The sequence below is a fragment of the Oncorhynchus kisutch genome, linkage group LG12, assembly GCF_002021735.2.
Source record: "Oncorhynchus kisutch isolate 150728-3 linkage group LG12, Okis_V2, whole genome shotgun sequence".
Classification (NCBI taxonomy): domain Eukaryota; kingdom Metazoa; phylum Chordata; class Actinopteri; order Salmoniformes; family Salmonidae; genus Oncorhynchus; species Oncorhynchus kisutch.
Window position 1 is genome coordinate 16,250,006 of NC_034185.2, and position 18,032 is coordinate 16,268,037.

The following is an 18,032-nucleotide window of genomic DNA, read 5'->3' on the forward strand; positions in this document are numbered from 1 at the left end:
CAGTAACATATATTCTAATAATAGATATATAGTTGGGCATTATATACACAGTGCATTCGGAACGTATTCAGATCCCTTCATTTTTTCCACATTTTGTTACATCACAGCCTTATTCTAAAATAGATTACAACTTTTTTCACAATCAATCTATACACAATAACCCATAATGACAAAGCAAAAACAGGTTTTTAGAAATGTTTGCAAATTTATTTAAAAAATATTTAAAAAATACCTTATGTACATAGGTATTCAGACCCTCTGCTATGAGACTCGAAATGGAGCTCAGATGCATCCTGTTTCCATTGATCATCCTTGAGATGTTTCTACAACTTGATTTGAGTCCACCTGTGGTAAATTCAATTGATTTGGAAATGCACACACCTGTCTATATTAAAAGGTCCTACAGTTGACAGTGCATGTCAGAGTAAAAACCAAGCCATGAGGTTGAAGGAATTGTCCGTAGAGCCCCTGACACAGGATTGTGTCGAGGCACAGATCTGGGGAAGGGTACCAAAAATATTCTGCAGCATTGAATGTCCCCAAGAACACAGTGGCCTCCATCATTCTTAAATGGAAGAAGTTTGGAACTACCAAGACTCTTCCTAGAGCTGGCCACCTGGCCAAACTGAGCAATCGGGGGGAAAGGGCCTTGGTCAGGGAGGTGACCAAGAACCTGATGGTCACTCTGACAGAGCTCTAGAGTTCATCTGTGGAGATGGGAGAACCTTCCAGAAGGACAACCATCTCTGCAGCACTCCACCAATCAGGCCTTTATGGTAGTAGAGTGGCCAGACGGAAGCCACTCCCCAGTAAAAGGCACATGACAGCCCGTTTAGAGTTTGCAAAAAGTCACCTAAAGAATCTATCTATCTATATATATATATAAGCAATAAGGCACGAGGGGTTGTGGTAAGGATTGTTCTTCGCATGACGCAACACGGCCCTTAGCCGTTACACACACACACAAAAATAAAACACACAACATGTTCACCAGAGCTGATGCCAGAGAATTTTATGTTAATTTCTCTACCATAAGCCACCTCCAACAGCATTTTATAGAATTTGGCAGTATGTCCAACTGGCCTCACAACCGCAGACCACGTGTAACCACTCCAGCCCAGGACCTCCACAGTCGGCTTCTTCTTCTGCGGGATCGTCTGAGACCAGCCACCAAGACAGCTGATGTAACTGTGGGTTTGCATAAACTGTCAGAAACTGTCTCAGGAAAGCTCATCTGCGTGCTCATCGTCCTCACCAGGGTCTTGACCTAACTGCAATTCGGTGTCGTAACAGACTTCAGTGGGTGAATGCTCACCTGTGATGGCCACTGTCACGCTGCAGAAGTGTGCTCTTGACAGATGAATCCCGGTTTCAACTGTACCGAGCAGATGGCAGACAGTGTGTATTGCGTTGTGTGGGCAAGCGGTTTGCTGATGTCAACGTTGTGAACAGAGTGCCCCATGGTGGTGGGGGGGGGGTTATGTTATGGGTAGGCATAAGCTGCTGACAATGAATACAATTGCATTTTATCGATGGCAATTTGAATGCACAGAGATTCCTTGACGAGATCCTGGAGGCCCAATGTCGTGCCATTCATCCGCTGCCATCACCTCCTATTTCAGCACAATAATGCACGACCCAATGTCGCAAGGATTTGTACACAATTCCCAGAAGCTGAAAATGTCTCAGTTCGTCCAAGGCCTGCATATTAACCAGACATGTCACCCATTGAGCACGTTTGGGATGCTCTGGATCGACATGTACGACAGCGTGTTCCAGTTCCCGCCAATATTGGTGTCAGAGGAAGGTGTCAGAGGAAGTCAAAGACTCCAGCCACCCTAGTCATAGACTGTCACTCTGCTACCACACGGCAAGCAGTACCGGAGCACCAAGTCTAGGTCCAAAAGGTTTCTTAACTGTTTCTACCCCCAAGCCACAAGACTGATGAATCAAATGGCCACCCAGACGTTTTTACACTGCTGCTACTTGCTGTTTGTTATCTATGCATAGTTGTTACTTTACCCCAACCTACATGTACAAATTACCTCGACTAACCTGTACCCCCGCACATTGACTCTGTACCAATGTGCGGGGGTACAGTGGTAGGCTTGATTACCAACAACGACGAGACGGCCTACAGGGAGGAGGTGAGGGCCCTCGGAGTGTGGTGTCAGGAAAATAACCTCACACTCAACGTCAACAAAACTAAGGAGATGATTGTGGACTTCAGGAAACAGCAGAGGGAACACCCCCCTATCCACATCGATGGAACAGTAGTGAAGAGGGTAGCAAGTTTTAAGTTCCTCGGCATACACATCACAGACAAACTGAATTGGTCCACTCACACAGACAGCATCGTGAAGAAGGCGCAGCAAATGTTACTTACCCTACATTATTCATCTCATATGCATACGTATATACTGTACTCTATATCATCGACTGTATCCTTATGTAATACATGTATCACTAGCCACTAACTATGCCACTTTGTTTACATACTCATCTCATATGTATATACTGTACTCGATACCATCTACTGTATCTTGCCTATGCTGCTCTGTACCATCACTCATTCATATATCCTTATGTACATATTCTTTATCCCCTTACACTTGTGTGTATAAGACAGTAGTTTTGGAATTGTTAGTTAGATTACTTGTTGGTTATTACTGCATTGTCGGAACTAGAAGCACAAGCATTCTAGTTCGCTACACTCGCATTAACATCTGCTAACCATGTGTATGTGACAAATAACATTTGATTTGATTTACCAGTACCCCCTGTATATAGCCTTGTTATTGTTATGGTGTGTTACTTGTTATTTTATAATTTATTTTATTATATTTGGTAAAAACTGCATTGTGGTTAAGGACTTGTCGGTAAGCATTTCACGGTAAGGTCTACTACACCTGTTGTATTCAGAGCATGTGACAAATAACATTTGATTTGATATCCAGCAACAGCCATTGAAGAGGAGTGGGACAACATCAACAGCCTGATCAACTCTATGCGAAGATGTGTCGCGTTGCATGATGCAAATGGTGGTCGCACCAGATACTGACTGGTTTTCTGATCCACACCCCTACCTTTTTATTTTAAGGTACCTGTGACCTGAGATGCATCTCTGTATTCCCAGTCATGTGAAATCCATCGATTAGGGCCTCATTTATTTCCTTATATGAACTGTAACTCAGTAACCTCACTAATGCTCTTGTGGCTGAATGGAAGCAAGTCCCTGCAGAAATGTGGAAAGCCTTCCCAGAAGAGTGGAGGCTGTTATAGCAGCAAAGGGGGGACAAACTCCATATTAACGCCCATGATTTTGGAATAAGATGTTCGACGATCAGGTGTCCACATACTTTTGGTCACGTAGTGTACTTGTGTTTCAAAAGTAGAGAAAATGGGAATATAATGGAAAAAGTTGACAAATTGAGCCTGAGATTTGGCATAGCTCCTTGAGTACACAACACCTGGGGTCTCAATAGAGGGGGTTTAAGGTTAAGCGTGACCCGGCTACTGTTTTGGTAAAAAAGCTGAGGGATGGGGCTGGAAAAATGTAACCACTCTCAAATTCATAGATAGAGCTATGGATACAAGGACAGACCATCCATGATATCAAAAGTATAGTTTTAGCCCTGATTTGAGGCTATACAGTGTTTGTTTACATTTACGTTGTTTGCAAACATTGGGTTCTCATGGAGTGTGACAGTTGAACTAAACTCATGAGGCATTTATTAGTTATATTCTTCAACAATCAATGGGTACATATTATTAATTGATTAAGTCCATGGATGTAGCAACTGCAGATCAGCCCTTTAAGGTTAGGGTAGGTTACAGCTGGAGTGGTTGCATTAGTCTGGTGGAAGCAGCCTGATCGGTGTTCACCATTCTGTTTTACCGCACGTATCACTATGACCTTTCTCCAATAGATGTGCAGACATAGCATAGGGTCAAACAGTCTCAATGTGGAGAAATGCCAGACTGATGAGTGATATGGAATAGAATGGTGAACGCAGCAATCAGGCTGCTTCCACTCACATTAAAGTCACACTAAACTGCACATCATGTGGCTTGGTGGGGGAGAAACGCAGCAGATTGGATTAAGCCTCATTGGATTAAAGTCACAATAAGTGCAGTAGTTGGACAGTCACACTGGGTTCTAAAAACACAATTGAGTCAAGAGATCATAATACACAGAAGTTGTAGTTATTTCCTATTGCGTATTTACAGCTATTGGCTTTTTACTGTCTGCGTGCCAAATGGGGCCCTATTCCCTTTATAGTGCAGTACTTTTGAACAGAAAACAAAAGCAGGAATAAGATGAAAACACGTTCAAGTGACAACCTGTTAATGTGTAGACGTGGTTATTACGTTGATTTAATGATGACACCACTGAAGTCCTTTGACCATACTATTGGTGATGGGCGGTGTTGATCCATATGCATGTACTCTTTGGGAACCCAACAGGTTGGGGTCAAGCACCAGGCCATCCACCCACACACTCTCTCTTCTCTCTCTTACCCTGCGGTTCAGGGTTGTCTTGCTGCCAAACTTGGTCATCTCCCCGATGCTGTGCTGGGATAGCTTCCTGTCCAGCTCCTCATGCCAGCCTGAACACAGATATCAACAAAAACAGGAGATGAGAAACCAGACCTAATATTAGCCAATGATTTGACACATACAGTTAAGTGTGTGCCGGTGTACATATCTGAATGCGAAGGTGGATGTGAGTGTGTTAATTTGTGTGTATGCCTGAATGTGTGTGTTCATGTGTGTACATGCCCGTGTGTGTGGTCTGAGATTTTTACAGCTCCTTTCATACAGGGCGTGTGTGTGTGAGTCTGTCTTTACCGTCTGAATGGTTTGGATTACCGTCTGAGTTTCCGGTGTCTCCGTTAGCGGGCGCTGCCACACACATCTTTCTGGCGCTGCTCAACCCCCGGCTGTTGAGGAAGACCGGCAGGTGGACGATGTTTCTCATGTAGTCATGACCGTTGATGTTGGAGTCCCTGAGCACGCTGTTCAGGTTCTGGTTGATGGCCTTGATGATGATGTGGGGGTCGCTGGCGAAGATGGAGATGAAGGGGCCTTTGGAGAAGAGCACTCTCACCTGGTGGAGAGGAGAGGAACAGGATACACATGTTTTCTTTTTATTTAGCCTTTATTTAACCAGGAGAAGCCCATTGAGACCCAGGGTCTCTTTTTCAAGGAAGACCACGCCAAGGCAGCAGCAACTATCAATACAAATCAAATGTTATTTGTCACATGCGCCGAATACAACAGGTGAAATCCTTACTCACAAGCCCTTAACCAACAACACGGTTAAGAAATAATAAGTATTGAGAAACTATTATTAACTAACGTAAACAACAAATTAAAATAGAAAAATAACAAATAATTAAAGAGCAACAATAAAATAACAGTAACGAGGCTATATACAGGGGGTACTGGTACAGAGTCAATGTGAGGGGCACAGGTTAGTCGAGGAAATTGAGGTAATATGTACATGTAGGTACAGGTAAAGTGACTAAACATGTAGTGCCTTAAGGCCGGAGGCTGAGCAGTTGCCATACCAGTCAACCAGTCAGGATGCTCTTGATGGTGCAGCTGTAGAACTTTGAGGATCTGAGGACCCATGCCAAATCTTTTCAGTCTCCAGACAGGGAATAGGTTGTTGTCGTGCCCTCTTCACAACTGTCTTGGTGTGTTTGGACCATGATAGTTCCTTGGTGATGTGGACACCAAGGAACTTGAAGCTCTGAACCTGCTCCACTACAGCCCCTGTCGATGAGAATGGGAGTGTGCTCGGCCCTCCTTTTCCTGTAGTCCACAATCTCCTTTGTCTTGATCACATTGAGGGAGAGGTTGTTATCCTGGCACCACACTGCCAGGTCTCTGACCCCCTCCCTATAGGCTGTCTCATCGTTGTCGGGGATCAGGCCTAGCACTGTTGTGCTAGTCGACGTAATGATGGTGTTGGAGTCGTGCTTGGCCACGCAGAGGGAGGTGTTTAGTCTCAGGGTCCTTAGCTTAGTGATGAGCTTTTGAGGGCACTATGGTGTTGAACGCTGAGCTGTAATCAATGAATAGCATTCTCACGTAGGTGTTCCTTTTGTCCAGATGGGAAAGGGCAGTGTGGAGTGCAATTGAGATTGCATCATCTGTGGATCTGTTGGGGCGGTATGCAAATTGGAGTGGGTCTAGGGTTTCTGGGATAATGAGGTGGATGTGATTCATGACCAGCCTTTCAAAGCACTTCATGACTACAGACGTGAGTGCTAAGGTCAGTATTCATTTAGGCAGGTTACCTTGGTGTTCTTGGGCACAGAGACTATGGTGGTCTGCTTGAAACATGTTGGTATTACAGACTCGGTCAGGGACAGATTGAAAATGTCAGTGAAGACACTTGCTAGTTGGTCAGCGCATGCTCAGAGTACACGTCCTGGTAATCTTTCTGGCCCTGCGGCCTTGTGAATGTTGACCTGTTTAAAGCTCTTACTCACATTGGCTATGGACAGCGTGATCACAGTCATCCAGAACAGCTGGGGCTCTCATGCATGCTTCAGTGTTGCTTGACTCAAAGCGCGCATAGAAGTAATTTAGCTCGTCTGGTATGCTCGTGTCACTGGGCAGCTCATGTCTGTGCTTCCCTTTGTAGTCAGAAATAGTCTGAGCTAGTGTAGTAGGGGATTCAATCTTAGTCCTGTATTGACACTTTGCCTGTTTGATGGTTTGTCGGAGGACATAGCAGGATTTCTTATAAGCGTCCGGGTTAGAGTCTGCTCCTTGAAAGCGGCAGCTCTACTCTTTAGCTTAGTGCGGATGTTGCCTGTAATCCATGGCTTTTGGTTAGGTTATGCTTCTGGTTGGGGTATGAAGAGTAGCTGCTGCTTTTGCAACAGCTAATGGGGATCCTAATAAAATACCAATACCCCTTGTCTTACCGGAGGCAGCTGTTCTCTCTTGCCGATTCACGGAAAACCCAGCCAGCTGTATGTTATCCATGTCGTCGTCCAGCCACGACACGGTGAAACATAAGATATTACAGTTTTTAATGTCATGTTGGTAGGAAGGTCTTGATAGGAGCTCATCTAGTTTATTATCCAATGATTGCACTTTGGCTAATAGGACTGATGGTAGAAGTGGGTTACCCACTCGCCGTTGGATTCTTACATAGCACCCCAACCTACGACCCCTATATCTCTGTCTCTTCTTCATGCGAATGACAGGGATTTGGGCATTATCCGGTGTCTGAAGTAAATCCTTCGCATCCAACTCATTAAAGAAAAAATCTTCGTCCAGTACGAGGGGAGTAATCGCTGTTCTGAAATCCAGACGCTATTTTCGGTCACTCGAGACGGTGGCAGAAACATCACGTACAAAATAAGTTACAAATAACACGAAAAAACACACACAGTAGCACGATTGGTTAGGAGCCCATAAAACAGCAGCCATCTCCCCCGGTGCCATTATTACTATATTACAGTATTAAAACATTCAACAATACACATCAACAACATGATCAAGCCTAAAAAAAAAGCATTTCCACTCCTCTGTAACAGAATTTCCCATCAAAATGTTAAATTCATTCAGTGGCACTAACATATCTAGATGAAGTATGGATTGTAGACTATTACATGCCACTGGTACACAAGACGAGAAGGCAGTCTTGGCTAATGCTGTAAATGTCCTGGGACTTTAAGTAGCAACCGCCTAGCAGACCGGGTATGGTAACTGGTGGTTGTGAAGGAGACCCAACTATAGAGGTAAAGGGGGAGTTTACCCAAAAGGGCTTTGTAGATAAACACATACAAATGTAGCTTTCTGCGCAACCCACCATTTGGTACAAGGTGCAATGTTGGGTGAGTGACTTGGCATTTGTAATAAAGCGCAAGGATTCATGATAAACAGAGTCCACTCTCTGTAAGACAGAGGAGGTTGCATGCATATACAACAAGTCACCATAATCAATGAGAGAGAAAAGTGGCATGAAAAGCTTATTTCTACCCGTAAGCGGGAATCAAGACTTATTACGAATATGAAAACCCAATTTCAATTTAAGCTTCCTCACAAGATTATCCATATGAACTTTAAAGGACAACTTGCCATCCAACCATATATCTTGGTATTTGTAGGATGACACTTTGTCAATGGATAAGCCACCAGATGTGACAATGCTAACCTTCTCTGGCAGAGTTCTAGCACTGGTAAAGGTCATGAATTCTGTTTTTTTGTACATTCAAGACTAGTTTGAGACCATAAAGGGAGGCCTGCGGTGACTGAAAAACAGTCTGGAGCTCTTCAACAGCCTGAACCAGAGAAGGAGCACATGAATATATGACTGTATCATCTGCATATAGATGGAACTTTGCTGGTTGCATCCCCTTTCCCTAATTATTAATACAAATTGAGAACAACACAGGAGCTAAAATGGAACCCTGGGGCACACCTCTATTAATCTGAAGAAAGCCAGACTTGTGATTGACAGTATATACACATTGTGTTCTGTCAGAAAGATAGTTCCTAAACCAATGTACTGCCCCTTCACTGAGACCAATGTTACTGAGTTTAGCTAGCAACACTTCATGGTCAACTGACTCTAATGCCGTTCATAAATCAACAAACAGAGCAGCACAATTTGGCTTTTTATCAAGCACATTTATGATGCCATAAGTGCAGTTGTGGTGCTGGTCTCCGATCTAAAGCCAGAGTGAACCCCACTTAGTATGTTCTGGTGAGGTGTGTGAGAAAAAAAGGTGTGTGTGTGCGTGCGGTGGATAGAGTATATTACTTTGTTCTAATCTATTCTAAAACTCTTTCTGCCATAGCTCACAGTTACCTAATAACTCCATTATCCAAATGTGCAAAATACATTGAAATATTAGATTTTGTGACTACTATCAAATGTCTAGATAAATCGCTCTAAACGTATGAGGGATGTTGCTTATTATTACAAAGACATCATGCATAAAAGATCCATTATTTCCTCAGACCAAAGATTTCATTAGTAAACAAGAAACAGCTGGTTCAGATGACCATGCCCCTTGAATATTAAATTAAAGACAATTCTATTACTTTAAATAATAAGAAAAACCATGACAGCTTCTGGAAACTTTGTGACTGATGTATAACTATGTACAGTATAACTAGGTAATCTTTGCTCTCTTGGGAAAGATTGTCTTCGGAAATAATTACATTTGCAGACCAAGGCAACACAAAGGGTGAGACGGTCTTACCGTATCCAGCATCTGCAGTACTTTGTCCTGTTCACAGGAGTCCAGGCCGTCTATGATGACAGCCAGACGTGTCTGGTTCTGAGTGAAGCCATCAATGGTCTTAGCCATCCTCGCCATCAGCTCCACCTCATTCTTCAACACCTGAGGTAGGAGAGAGAAAGAGAGAGAGATAGAGAGAGAGAAGGAGAGGAGGAAGAGAGAGAGAGGAAGATGGGTGAGAGAGAAAAGGATAGGAGGAAGAGCGAGGAGAAAGAGAGAGAGAGAGAGGAGGAGGATGGGTGAGAAGGAGGGGAGGAAGAGGGAGATAGAGAAGGAGAGGGGAGGAAGAGAGAGAGAGGAGGAGAGAGAGCGAGGAGAGAGCGAGAAGGAGAGATGGAGACAGAGAGAGGAGGAGGATGGGTGAGAAAGGTCATACTAGCCTTACAAGCCAGTGATATGGTGAGAGGGAGAATCAAACAGGTGTGTGTGTGTGTGTGTGTGTGTGTGTGTGTGTGTGTGTGTGTGTGTGTGTGTGTGTGTGTGTGTGTGTGTATGCTTTGTGCATGTGTTTCCAAGTGCTTGCGCGCATATATACGACTGGCCTTCCATCGCTACCTTCATGAAGCCCTCGCTCTTGAGCTTGTGCATCTTGTTTGCAGCGCTGTGCAGCCTCTTCCTCTGAGAGTTGAGCACCGAGTCGGCCACCTGCCACCAGGTCCGGCAGTTAAGCACCAGTGCCAGGCCCACTGCGCATGCCATGGCGATCAGCACGGCATTCACCGTCTGGTTGGCCCCGTCCACCTTGAAGACGGCGAGGAGTGCCATGCCAGTGATCAGGCAGCCCAGGATGAAGATGAAGATGACGAAGGAGGGAACGCAGCAAGTTTTCTTCCACTTCTTCTTCCCTAAAATACAATCCATTTAAAAGGACTCAGTATTCATAAAAACATTTGGAAGCAGGAGGCAGGCTACTGACTAAACTTGCGCAACAACAATGTTTATTGTCATTGTCTGTTAGACAACCCTTTGTTCCTAGTTCTTACTGAAAACCACCAGAGTATGTGGTTGGTGTATTTATAAATGTAGTGACCGACAGTGATTTAAAGTAGTGCCAATAAGGTCAAACACATTTGCCCAAAGGGGATTCAATCAAGTAAACTGACCTGACTAATTTGTCACTACCTAGTGATTCTCTGCCCACTACCTAGTGATTCTCTGCTCACTACCTAGTGATTCTCTGCCCACTACCTAGTGATTCTCTGCTCACTACCTAGTGATTCTCTGCTCACTACCTAGTGATTCTCTGCCCACTACCTAGTGATTCTCTGCTCACTACCTAGTGATTCTCTGCCCACTACCTAGTGATTCTCTGCCCACTACCTAGTGATTCTCTGCTCACTACCTAGTGATTCTCTGCCCACTACCTAGTGATTCTCTGCCCACTACCTAATGATTCTCTGCCCACTACCTAGTGATTCTCTGCCCACTACCTAGTGATTCTCTGCTCACTACCTAGTGATTCTCTGCCCACTACCTAGTGATTCTCTGCTCACTACCTAGTGATTCTCTGCCCACTACCTAGTGATTCTCTGCCCACTACCTAGTGATTCTCTGCTCACTACCTAGTGATTCTCTGCTCATGACTAGATTTTTTTATTTATTTAACTAGGTAAGTCAGTTAAGAACTAATTCTTATTTACAATGACGGCCTGCCCCGACCAAACCCTCCCCTAACCCGGACGATGCTGGGCCAATTGTGCACCGCCCAATGGGACCCCCGATCAGGACCGGTTGTGACACAGCCTGGGATTAAACCAGGGTCTGTAGGGACGCCTCTAGCACTGCGATGCAGTGCCTTAGACCGTTGCGCCACTCAGGAGCAAGTGATTACCTAGTGATTCCTCTGCTCATTGGTTACCTTGTGATTCCTCTGCTCATTGGTTACCTTGTGATTCCTCTGGTCATTGCCTAGTGATTCCTCTGGTCATTGCCTAGTGATTCCTCTGGTCATTGCCTAGTGATTCCTCTGGTCATTGGTTACCTTGTGATTCCTCTGTCTTGAAGACCCTGAAGAGGCGGGTGGCCATGAAGCCAAACTCCCTCTCACAGGCATCAGACAGGGTGGCTATCATCTCTGCCAGGCTGGTCTCCCCTCCCACACTGGACAGACGGTTGTAGTCAGTGAACAGGAACCTGCAACAGTAAAGGGGTGGACATTAAATAATCGGTCAAACACAAACTACAACTTATAAAAGGTACCTGACGGGCAGGACATGGGTGGTTTGTGTGTGTACCTAACGGGCAGGACATGGGTGGTTTGTGTGTGTACCTAACGGGCAGGACATGGGTGGTTTGTGTGTGTACCTAACGGGCAGAGCGCGGGTGGTCTGTGTGTGTACCTAACGGGCAGGACATGGGTGGTTTGTGTGTGTACCTAACGGGCAGAGCGCGGGTGGTTTGTGTGTGTACCTAACGGGCAGGACATGGGTGGTTTGTGTGTGTACCTAACAGGCAGAGAGCGGGTGGTTTGTGTGTGTACCTAACTGGCAGAGCGCGGGTGGTTTGTGTGTGTACCTAACGGGCAGGACATGGGTGGTTTGTGTGTGTACCTAACGGGCAGGACATGGGTGGTTTGTGTGTGTACCTAACAGGCAGGACATGGGTGGTTTGTGTGTGTACCTAACGGGCAGAGCGCGGGTGGTTTGTGTGTGTACCTAACGGGCAGAGCGCGGGTGGTTTGTGTGTGTACCTAACGGGCAGGACATGGGTGATTTGTGTGTGTACCTAACAGGCAGGACATGGGTGGTTTGTGTGTGTACCTAACGGGCAGAGCGCGGGTGGTTTGTGTGTGTACCTAACAGGCAGAGCGCGGGTGGTCTGCTCTGGCAGGTCAGGGGGGTTGACAAACATCAGTTTGAGTAGCAGCTCCAGGTAACCGATGTGTCGGGCCAAGCGGGTACTTATCACCCACGCCCAGCTCCAGTTCTCACCCTCACGACGACTGCCGAAGTACACCACCACTACACAAGAGAGGGAAACTGTTATCTCCTAACTGGATCATTAAAAGCCGCCTCCACTACAAAACAAAGGAAGACAAACAGAGTTACTGCGTCAAACTCTTACTGTGTCATTGAAAGTGTTTGGAAAAGCCAGAGAGACAGACAGTTAGAATGAGCTCTTACTGTGTCATTGAAAGTGGCCAATTGTGCACCGCCCTATTGGATTCCCAATCACGGATGGTTGTGATACAGCCTGGAATCAAACCAGGGTCTGTAGTGACACCTCTAGCACCAAGATGCAGTGCCTTAGACCGCTGCGCCACTCGGGAGCATAGGCTACGGGATCCTCGGGAGCCTAAACCTAACCTTATAACCATAGCCCTTACCTAACCTTAACTTTGCTTAACCATTTTACATTTCAACGTCAATGGGGGTAGGGATGTACCAACGATCACGGATAGCAACGACTACTAGACCATAGGAAATGGATGACAGAGTGACGGTCTCACCGAAGCAGACATAGAGCAAGGCCAGCAGGCTGAGGGAGACAGCGATGGCCAGCTTGGGGTCGACGGTGAAGCCCAGGACCAGAGCTACAGAACCACACAGCAGCAGGGACATGAACCCCACCAGCCAGGAGAACTGGAACAACGGCTCCACCTGCTGGCCAGCAAACGTCTTCATCTCATCTGAAGAGAGGAAGGAGATGAAAGGAGGATAAAGATTCTTATGAGATTGTAGGTTCATTTGTAAAACTCAATCTTATAAGTATCTGATAAAATCATCTGTTAATATTAAATCCAGGCACCACAGGCTAAAATGACATTTTTTTGCCTCTACTTATGAATTTTGAGATTGTTTGGTATTTTGAACCAGTAATATTCATTTTCTCAAAAAGTAAAAACAACAAAGTCAAAATGTTGATGATCCATTATTTCAAACCACTACATTAAATCACACACAATTTAAAAAGCCCATCTCATAGAGAATGTAACAAACTGGACTATATATATTAACTTACTTTGAAGAGATGGTGATTGGGTCTAAATAGCAGTTTGGTGTTTCTAAGTCTAAATTCAGTGTACTTGTCTTTAACTGCCATTTCCTGGAAGTCAGACGTTTCCTACACGCCAACTCGTGTTTCTCAGCCTTGGAAGCATCTGCATTCACCAAATGTTGCGTGGTTATCCTTAAACTTATTATTCAGACTTAGACATAGGGAATTGTTGATACATTGTCAAATTTCTACTCTACATGACATTTTCTTCAGAAAAACCTGCCAAAAAAGATTTTTCCATACCTTTCTATAGTATTTTACAGGTAGAAAGAAGTATTTATCCTCAATATGTTACTATAAGTCAGGTCCTGGAGTGTCTTAAGCAATGTTAACAATTTTAATATAGGCTAACTTCCTCCAGAGTCCAGAAAAATGGATTTAATTTAATTTAATTAATTTAATTTAATTTGCATATTTGTAAACAATATTTCAGATTTTTTTGTTTGCATTGCTTGTTGAAGTTTGGTTGCATTATTGCATTGTTAAAGTACAGTATGTAACATACAGTATGTATAGTTGAAGTCAGAAGTTTACATACACTTTAAAACCAAATACATTTAAACTCAGTTATTCACAATTCCTGACATTTAATCCTAGTAAAAGTCCCCTGTCAGTTAGGATCACCACTTTATTTTAAGAATGTGAAATGTCAGAATAAGAGTTGAGAGAATTAATTATTTCAGCATTTATTTATTTCATAATATTCCCAGTGGGTCAGAAGTTTACATACACTCAATTAGAATTTGGTAGCATAGCCTTTAAATTGTTTAACTTGGGTCAAACGTTTTGGATAGCCTTCCACAAGCTTCCCACAATAAGTTGGGTGAATTTTGGCCCATTTCTCCTGACAGAGCTGGTGTAACTGAGTCAGGTTTGTAGGCCTCCTTGCTCACACAAGCTTTTTCAGTTCTGCCCACAAATTTTCTATCGGATTGAGGTCAGGGCTTTGTGATGGCCACTCCAATACCTTGACTTTGTTGTCCTTAAGCCATTTTGCCACAACTTTGGAAGTATGCTTGGGGTCATTGTCCATTTAGAAGACCCATTTGTGACCAAGCTTTAACTTCCTGATGTCTTGAGATGTTGCTTCAATATATCCACATAATGTTCCTTCCTCATGATGCAATCTATTTTGTGAAGTGCACCAGTCCCTCCTACAGCAAAGCACCCCCACAACATGATACTTCCAACCCCGTGCTTCACAGTTGGGATGGTGGTCTTCTGGGATTGATTTGTACTTTTCGCACTAAAGTACGTTCATCTCTAGGAGACAGAATGCGCCTCCTTCCTGAGTGGTATGACGGCTGCTTGGTCCCATGGTGTGTATACTTGCGTACTATTGTTTGTACAAACGAACGTGGTACCTTCAGGCGTTTGGAAATTGCTCCCAAGGATGAACCAGACTTGTGGAGGTCTACAATTTTTTTTCTGAGGTCTTGGCTAATTTCTTTTGATTTTCCCATGATGTCAAGCAAAGAGGCACTGAGTTTGAAGGTAGGCCTCCAATTGACTCAAATGATGTCAATTAGCCTATCAGAAGCTTCTAAAGCCATGACATCATTTTCTGACATTTTCCAAGCTGTTTAAAGGCACAGTCAACTTAGGGTATGAACCACTGGAATTGTGATACAGTGAATTGTAAGTGAAATAATCTGTCTGTAAACAATTGTTGGAAAAATGACTTATGTCATGTACAAAGTAGATGTCCTAACCGACTTGCCAAAACTATAGTTTGTTAACAAGAAATTTGTGGAGTGGTTGAAAAACGAGTTTTAATGACTCCAACCTAAGTGTATGTAAACTTCCGACTTGAACTGTACATACAATTCACTAAATCACAATTCCATTGGGTCAGAAGATTACATACAACTATATCTAGTCTGGTAATTGTGTTGGAGAACGTTCTGTTCTCCAACACAATTACTCTATTAGGGTGTGATGCCTGGCCTTAACAGCGATCTTATTATTAACATGTATAACATATTTTTAACATATCATTATTTTTATGTTTGACAGTTGAGCTCTGTTCTATTTGAGCAGTATAATAAACGCTTAGACTCTTGTATAGAAGTGAGTGGAGCCTTGACAAGAGGACTGCCTAGTTCCTTACCCTCCAGTTTCTTGAGCAAGAAAGACTTGCCGCTGCCCCACTGGGCGTACAGGCCCACACAGATGGGTGGCTGCATGGTGGGCTCACTGAGAATGTCAGCCAGGGCACTGCTGTACAGGTCATAACCCAGCATGTCCCCATCAGACTCAGTAGGGGACAGGTGTCCTGGGAGGGACACATAGAAAGATAGGATGAGGTTAGTCAACACAGTTCTAGATGAGAGTACATACAGTGTATAATTTGTGTGTACCAATTTTCTTTGTCAATTTCTGTACACCCTATCGTCCAGCACAAAGGTTATAGCAGTTAGACTATTAAAGGAAAACCACCCCAAAACAATATTTTGGTATTAGTTTAATTAGTCCATTGTTGGCATAGTCCCAAAATGTTTTGCTTGTCAGCAATCAAGGTTTTATATATCTTGAAAAAGGCATTATTACAGGGATGATTTCTGTATTTTGAAAGCTACATATCTTGAAAACTTTCATTAGTCAACAATAGACTAAAGAAACTGGGTGGAATTTTCCTTTAACTGGCGAAAGTGACTGAGCTGCCGGAGAGTAAGGAAACTTACGGGCTCCAAAGATCTGGGTGAGGATGCTCTTCTGGTGGCTGCAGTCGATGTTGTAGGGGGTCTCGCCGGCCTTGTTGGGCCTGTAGAGCAGGCGGCCATCTTTAGGGTTACGAAGGAGGAGCTCCGCCAGTCTGCGGCTCCGCCCACGGATGGCAATGTGGAGGGGGGTGTCACCTCTCTAGAGAAAGACGGTTGGTATCTTTAATTTAAAGAGCGTTGCTCCCTTCGGTATCAACATTGGCTTCAGATCAAAGTCTTTCTTGTGATTGTGATTTTGCTATTCATTGTAAATGTTTGTAGGCCTATGTAGCCAAATTGTATCTATGATCGTATGATATCCATTCATGTTTTTGGTATGTTATTTTTAATATCTGAGAATTAACCAATGATATCAGGCCACACTCGGCCATAATAACAGACACCTGTGTGTCCTTTGACACTGTACAACTAGTGACCCTCAGTGTTTGTCATTATACCCTGATGAAGCCAGCTTGTCTGTCCAAACGTTGGTTATTAGGTTATTAAATTATTGCATCGGAGTTCCTAGAGTGTGTGGCTCTCCTTTTCTTTTTCCATGTATCAGATTGTAGACCTACTGTCTCTTCTGCCTTTAACAGATTACGTATCACTGGATCCTTTGATAAAGATGAGCAAAAAAATACATAAATAATATAGTATATTATGTTCTCCAAAAAATTGAAACATTTGATTATTTTAGACTAATACAATTGCTCAGAGAGATTCTGTTTAACAATTAATACAAAACAATCTAAAGAAGATAGTGGACCCCTGTTTTCAATACTCTAGCAGTCTCCCCTTGTGAGAATAACGACACTGAGCCTTTTTCTCAAATGTTCCATGAGATTGGCTGAAACGTTGGGACCATTCCTCCTAACAGAATCTTTCCAAATCCTTGATAAAGTTTGTCTGCTCTTATGGACTACCCTCTTTAATTCAAACAAGAGGTTTTCAATTGGGTTCAAGTCCAGTAGCTGAGATGGCCATTGACAAATGTAGATACTTTTCTGCATATACTTGTGTCCAAGTGGCCAAAAATATGTATTTTCATGTCACCTGACCATAGCACCGCCTGGAGTTTGATAAACAGCATTGGCACTTGGATTGGAACCGGTGCTATGTTTAATGACATGAAAATAGAGCTCTGGAAAGAAGCTGTATAGAGCAAAGGTCTAAGATCCCTCCCAATGTGTACAATCTCATTAAACATTTGAGAAAAATGCTCAGTATCAGTATTGAAACCAGCGGTGCCAATCTTTTTTACCCCTCTTTTTTTGAGATTATTAGTTAAGCAATTCTATTCGTATAAAATAACCATTTCAACAACAAAAAATAGCACGCAATATAGATCAGTATTTGTATTATTTATTTTATACAGTTTTTTGTTCATCTTCATCAAATGGTGCCAATAATTATGGACAATGTATATACAGTATATATAAACTCAGCAAAAAAAGAAGAAACGCCTCTCACTGTCAACTGCGTTTATTTTCAGCAAACTTAACATGTGTGAATATTTGTATGAACATAACAAAATTCAACAACAGACATAAACTGAACAAGTTCCACAGACATGTGACTAACAGAAATGAAATAATGTGTTCCTGAACAAAAGGGGGGTCAAAAGTAACAGTCTGTATCTGGTGTGGCCACCAGCTGCATTAAGTACTGCAGTGCATCTCCTCCTCATGGACTGCACCAGATTTGCCAGTTCTTGCTGTGAGATGTTACCCCTCTCTTCCACCAAGGCACCTGCAAGTTCCCAGACATTTCTGGGGGGGAATGGCCCTAGCCCTCACCGTCCGACCCAACAGGTCCCAGACGTGCTCAATGGGATTGAGATCCGGGCTCTTCACTGGCCATGGCAGAACACTGACATTCCTGTCTTCCAGGAAATCACGCACAGAACGAGCAGTATGGCTGGTGGCATTGTCATCATGCTGGAGGGTCATGTCAGGATGAGCCTGCAGTAAGAGTACCACATGAGGGAGGAGGATGTCTTCCCTGTAACGCACAGCATTGAGATTGCTGGTTGTCATTGCAGGCACAGTCCGATGAT

General features: G+C 43.7%; 1 protein-coding gene across 7 annotated transcripts in view; it reads right to left on the reverse strand.

Moving 5' to 3' along the window:
* Positions 1 to 18,032, reverse strand: part of LOC109901341 (kinase D-interacting substrate of 220 kDa B) — a 56,404-nt gene that overhangs the window by 21,485 nt on the left and 16,887 nt on the right. For 4 of the 7 annotated variants that reach the window (XM_031836978.1, XM_031836975.1, XM_031836976.1 and 1 more), the window contains exons 12-20: positions 15,956 to 16,133; positions 15,382 to 15,546; positions 12,724 to 12,903; positions 12,070 to 12,235; positions 11,257 to 11,408; positions 9,831 to 10,120; positions 9,237 to 9,377; positions 4,852 to 5,110; positions 4,522 to 4,610 (exon numbers count right to left, since the gene is read on the reverse strand). In XM_031836978.1, coding sequence (XP_031692838.1) covers positions 4,522 to 4,610; positions 4,852 to 5,110; positions 9,237 to 9,377; positions 9,831 to 10,120; positions 11,257 to 11,408; positions 12,070 to 12,235; positions 12,724 to 12,903; positions 15,382 to 15,546; positions 15,956 to 16,133 — 1,620 coding nt within the window. The remainder of the gene's footprint in view (positions 1 to 4,521; positions 4,611 to 4,851; positions 5,111 to 9,236; positions 9,378 to 9,830; positions 10,121 to 11,256; positions 11,409 to 12,069; positions 12,236 to 12,723; positions 12,904 to 15,381; positions 15,547 to 15,955; positions 16,134 to 18,032) is intronic. The other 3 variants (XM_031836977.1, XM_031836980.1, XM_031836981.1) reach the window with 1 other exon arrangement.